Raw genomic sequence first — 5,722 nt, 5'->3', positions numbered from 1 at the left:
TTCATATTTCTGTCCAGTGTGGTACGTTGCAAAGCAAGTGACACCTAGGCTCCTCCATCTGAGCTGCAAATTTTCCAAGATAGTTTCCTTAGTAGATGATCATCCTCGACCAAAACTCAGGCCCATTGGCCACGCGCATTTCTCGTACCACTAATCAAACACTTGGGTGCTAATTCATGTTCGAGCTCAATTCAGTCTCCTCGTGAGATTCTTCTATTGCCTTCTTCTTCCTGACACCTATCAGGGGAGTGCCCAACCCATTAGACATGCCTAGGCCACCCGGAACGCGTGGCCACACCACGGTCACGCGGTGACCATGCAGCGGGCATGCGAGTCTACGCGCTTTGGAGTTGGGGCCCTGGGCCACCATCCAAACCTCAACGCATCGCCACCAAACCATGTATTTCTGATTAAATAGATACTTATGTACCTATAAATGATTTTTGGAAAAAATAAAGAGCAAACTATGAGGCAGCTGCAGTTCAAATTTGACCCGCTCCCTCCTGAATCGGCGGAAATTTGTCTTTTTCACCAGAGGTGTATAGGTACATTTGACGACAAACCATTTTGTCAATTGTACATTAAATATGGCATAATATATTATAAAAATGACACGGTCCCATTTTGCAACAAATATATGGTAGGTCCTTCACAAAAAACTCATTCTGGGCACTCGAAAAATGGAAAATTGATTTTTCGTCCAAAGAAAATGAAATCTCCCTTAGGAAACATTGCTTGCCATTCCAATATGCACCCTTGTGCACAATATGAGATCATTTTAGCAAATTATGCCATGAATGTGGCCATAAGGTTGATCTTTTGGCTTGAAAGCCATGAATCTTCAGAGATGATAGCTCATTTCTGAGAATACTTTTTTAAAAGAGTTGGCGTATTACAAGTTTATTATTTTTCCCGGTAACTTGGTCACATATAATGACACAATGCGTAGGTTTTCCATTTTTTGATTTTTTTTGAATTTTTTATGCCCGTTTCAAAATGCGGTCAAAACGGCGGGAAAGACCGTTCCTAGCTAGTGGTTGAATTTTGGAATTTTTATGGTGTGTCTCTAATTAAATAGATACTTTTGTACCTAGAAATGATTTTTGGAAAAAATAAATAGCAAACTATGAGGCAGTTGCAGTTCAAATTTTGACCCGCTTCCTACTGAATCGATGAAAATTTGTCTTTTTCACCAGAGGCGGATAAAAACTTTTGACACCCAACCATTTGGTCAATTGTGCATTAAATATGGCCTAGTATTTCATAAAATTGATTTGGTCCAATTTTGCAACAAATATTTGGCAGGTCCTTCACAAAAAAGTCATTTTGGGCACTCGAAAAATGGAAAATTGATTTTTCGTCCAAAGATAATGAAAACTCCCTTAGGCAACATTGTTTTCCATTCCAAGATGCACCCTTGTGCACAATATGAGATCATTTGAACAAACTATGCCATGAACGTGGCCATAAGATTGATCATTTGGCTTGAAAGCCATGAATCATCACGCATGGTAGCTCATTTTTATGAACACTTTTTTAAAATAATTACCGTATTACAAGTTTATTATTTTTCCTGGTAACTTAGTCGCATATAATGGCACAATGTGTAGGTTTTCCAATTTTTTGATTTTTTTTGAATTTTTTATGCCCGTTTCAAAATGCGGTGAAAACGGCGGGCTTAACCGTTCCTAGCTAGTGGTTGAATCTTGGAAAAATTTTCGTGTTTCTCTGATTAAATAGATACTTATGTACCTAGAAATGATTTTTGGAAAAAATAAAGAGCAAACTATCAGGCAGCTGCAGTTCAAATTTGATGAGCTTCCTACTAAATCGACTAAGATTTCTCTTTTTCACCAGAGGTGGATCAAATCTTTTGACACCCAACCATTTGGTCAATTGTGCATTAAATATGGCCTAGTATTTTAGAAAATTGATTTGATCCAATTTTTCAACAAATATATGGTAGGTCCTTCACAAAAAAACTAATTTTGGGCACTCAAAAAATGGAAAATTGATTTTTTGTGCAAAGAAAATAAAAACTTCCTTAGGCAACATTGTTTTCAATTTCAATATGCATCCTTTTGCACAATATTAGATCATTGGAACAAACTATTCCATGAATGTGGCCATAAGATCGATCATTTGCCTTGAAAGCCATGAATCTTCACACATGATAGCTCATTTCTGAGAACACTTTTTTAAAATAATTAACGTATTACAAGTTTATTATTTTTTCTGGTAACTTGGTCACATGTAATGACACAATGCGAAGGTTTTCCAACTTTTTCATTTTTTATGCCCGTTTCAAAATGCGGTCAAAATGGCGGGCATGGCCGTTCCTAGCTAGTGCTTGAATCTTGGAATTTTTTTGGTTTTTCTCTGATTAAATATATACTTATGTACCTATAAATGATTTTTTGAAAAAATAAAGAGCAAACTATGAGGTAGCTGCAGTTCAAATTTGACCCGCTTCCGGCTGACTCGGCGGAAATTTTTCTTTTTCACCATAGGTGGATCGAATCTTTTGGCACCCAACCATTTGGTCAATTGTGCATTAAATATGTCCTCGTATTTAAAAAATGATTTAATACAATTTTGCAACAAATATATGGTAGGTCCTTCACAAAAAAACTTATTTCGGGCACTCGAAAAAATGGAAAATGAATTTTTCATCCAAAGAAAATGAGAACTTCCTTAGGAAACATTGTTTGCAATTCCAATATACATCCTTTTGCACAACATTAGATCATTGGAACATGTTATTCCATGAATCTGGCCATAAGATCGATCATTTGCCTTGAAAGACATGAATCTTCACACATGATAGCTCATTTCTAAGAACACCTTTTTAAAATAATTGCTGTATTACAAGTTTATTATTTTTCTTAGTAACTTGGTCACATGCGTTGACATAATGCGAAGGTTTTCCAATTTCTTTATTTTTTTTGAATTTTTATGCCCATTTCAAAATGCGGTCAAAACGGCGGGCATGTCCGTTCCTAGCTAGTGCTTGAATCTTGGAATTTTTTGGTGTTTATATGATTAAATAGATACTTATGTAACTATAAATGATTTTTGGAAAAAACAATTAAGGCAGCTGCAGTTCAAATTTGACCTGCTTCCTGCTGAATCGGCGGAAATTTGTCTTTTTCACCAGAGGTGGATCGAATCTTTTGGCACCCAACCATTTGGTTAATTGTGCATTAAATATGTCCTAATACTTTAGAAAATTAATTTGGTCCGAATTTGTAACAAATGTATGGTAGGTCCTTCACAAAAGAACTCATTTTGGACACTCAAAAAATGAAAAAATAATTTAAAAGAACTCATTCGCATAACTCTTTTAAAAAATATTTGTCTTATTTCAATTTGTAGTTATTCCTGAAAACTATAGTCAAATTTGCTGACACAATGAGAAGTTTTTTTTTCAAATTTTCAGGTGGTATAAAATAGCTAACATGATTTAGCACCTTACTTTTAGTCGATTACGACCAACTTAAATGGTCAAAATATCATACCTGTATACTACGTTTTGATTGGTCCAGGTGCCTCTCACGCGTATCGTGGATAATCTCCGTCGGATCCTCCTGGATCCAACGGCCCGCACCTCACCCTCTCACCCACCCACGGCGAGCTACCCCAAAAAAAAGCCCACCGCACACCACTCCTATCTCTCCCCGCGCAGCGAACCCTAACGCTCCCGATCCAGATCCCTCCCGTCACCGCCACCCACCCCTCCCCACCTCATATCCTCTCCCCTCTCCCCACTCTCAGGTCCAACTGGCCCGAGATGGAGGCCGTCGTGGACATGGTCGCCACCACCGACCGCGAGTGGGGGTCCTGGTCCTCTCCCTTGTCCTCCTCGGCGGCGGCATCTGGCTGAGCCACCGGGCCGCCACCACCGACTGCTAGCGGTTCCTGGAGCGGCCGGCCATCACGCTGGAGGCGCCGCTCCTAGCGCTCTCCCTCGCGGGGCTCGCGGGGTCCCTCTGCCGCGTCTTCATCGTCTTCTCCTTCGTCGTCACCAACCGCGTCCGGACCTCCCCCAAAGGCGAATCGGCGATGAGTTCCACCAGAGGCGTCGCTGGCCGCGGCAAGGCGAAGGCGACCAAGTCGGTGTCGCGGTCGTCCAAGGCCGGGCTCTAGTTCCCCGTCGGCGGCATCGCGCTACCTCAAGGCCGGCAAGTACGCCGAGCGCGACGCCGACTTCCTTGTCTCTACTTCCCCTTCCCCTTCCCCGGTCCCGATCCTCTCTCTACTTCCTTATCTAATCCCCTTTTTTTGGGTTGGATTTGAACTGGCAGGCGACCTCCATGGACGATATCGACAAGATGACGAGGACGAGGAGGAGGACGACCAGGATCTGCGTTCCCCCCTGAGAAAATCGACGCTAGATATCCTCTGCTTCTGTCTGATTGACCTCTGGCGGCGTCCGGCGGGAGTTCTTGGGCGGAGGAGGGAGCTTGGGTTCCGTCCATCTGTTCGATCCGATGGGGGACGTGTCCACGATTCAACGCCCATCCGACATTGTCCCCAAGGTAATAATCTATTCTAATCCATCCACGAACGGCTGTTATTTCGATTCGCTTGCAGAAGCATCTTCAATTGATTAGCTTGCAAATCGCCATGGATAGCAGATGATTCGGCTAGAAAAGTAGTACAAAGCCAAGCAAACAGATCGTCTATGTTGTATATAATAACCATTTGGACATCTGGATGTCCAGTATTACTGTCGGAGAGCTGTCTTATGTGATTTTGCGCTTGTAAAATTGAAACTGATTTCTACCTTCTTCTTCTTTAACAGGGTGATCAGGTTGGGGGGCTGGTGTCGGCCGTATGGACCAACGACACCCACAACATGTACATCAGCTCCATGGAGGCGTCCTTCATGCAGCAGCTCTATGGCCAGCAGCAGCACCACCACCACGCCACTCCCGACAAGAGCATGATCCATGTGGGTAGTGGCCATGGGCTCAAGGTGCTCCAAGAGGGAGCGTTTGATAACCCCAGGTCTGAGAAGAACGTGCCTCGCCTGCGTGATGTTGGTGCACGAGGCCTGCCCGAGGATCCGTGGGCGAGGCGTTTCAAGCCACGCGATTCCGCTATGAATCGTCGTGGTGATGGGGTTGGTTCTTCCGATGGTGAATCGGGCACCAATCAGTTCAAGTGATGGCTCCGAAGCATGGAAGAGGAGTGAGCACTTGCGTCGGAGGAAATCATGTTGACAGAACCTCAAGTTGTTACACTTTTCATCTTGTTTGCTGATTGTTTCCTTCAGTGTATGTTTTGTTCAGTTTGACAGAAGTTTAGAATTGTTATGCGGTGTTGGCTGGCTGTTAGTCTGATATTAATTCAGAAGCATTGATTTTCCTTGGTATATGTTGTGTTCAGTTCTAGCAGAAGTTCAGAACTGTTATGCGGTGTTGGCTGTTAGTGTGATATGAATCTATAAGTGTTGATTTTCCTTGGTACATGTTGTGTTCAGTTTTGGCAGAAGTTCAGAACTGTTATGCAGCGTTGGCTCTTAGTCTGATATGAGATGCGCATATATTTTTTGCATCTTATATAGGCATTATGACATGTTATAAAGTGTTGGCTCTTAGTCTGTTATGACATGTTATATATGAACTGTACATGGTTTGTCTAATATTTCCCTTGACTGACATGTGATGTGGTTCCCTGCCATGGATGAGCTACAGCCGGATTAGCTAGGGTCAATTTA

General features: G+C 42.4%; 1 protein-coding gene across 3 annotated transcripts; it reads left to right on the top strand.

The window, feature by feature from the left end:
- Positions 1 to 3,656: 3,656 nt before the first annotated feature.
- On the top strand, positions 3,657 to 5,471 carry LOC109733160 (cold-regulated protein 27). Of its 3 annotated transcripts, none has more exons than XM_073508469.1 (3): positions 3,657 to 4,181; positions 4,305 to 4,538; positions 4,805 to 5,471. In XM_073508469.1, the coding sequence occupies exons 2-3, from the start codon at positions 4,491 to 4,493 to the stop codon at positions 5,168 to 5,170; spliced, it is 414 nt and encodes a 137-aa protein (XP_073364570.1). In that variant the 5' UTR covers positions 3,657 to 4,181; positions 4,305 to 4,490; the 3' UTR covers positions 5,171 to 5,471. The 3 variants fall into 3 exon arrangements, with proteins under 3 accessions (XP_073364570.1, XP_073364569.1, XP_073364568.1); XM_073508468.1 differs by having other exon boundaries at positions 3,679 to 4,185; XM_073508467.1 differs by having other exon boundaries at positions 3,680 to 4,213.
- Positions 5,472 to 5,722: the final 251 nt, after the last annotated feature.

Source organism: Aegilops tauschii, chromosome 2 (assembly GCF_002575655.3).
Source record: "Aegilops tauschii subsp. strangulata cultivar AL8/78 chromosome 2, Aet v6.0, whole genome shotgun sequence".
Taxonomy (NCBI): domain Eukaryota; kingdom Viridiplantae; phylum Streptophyta; class Magnoliopsida; order Poales; family Poaceae; genus Aegilops; species Aegilops tauschii.
The sequence above is the reverse complement of the archived record's forward strand: the minus strand, read 5'-3'. Positions and strand labels throughout refer to the sequence as shown.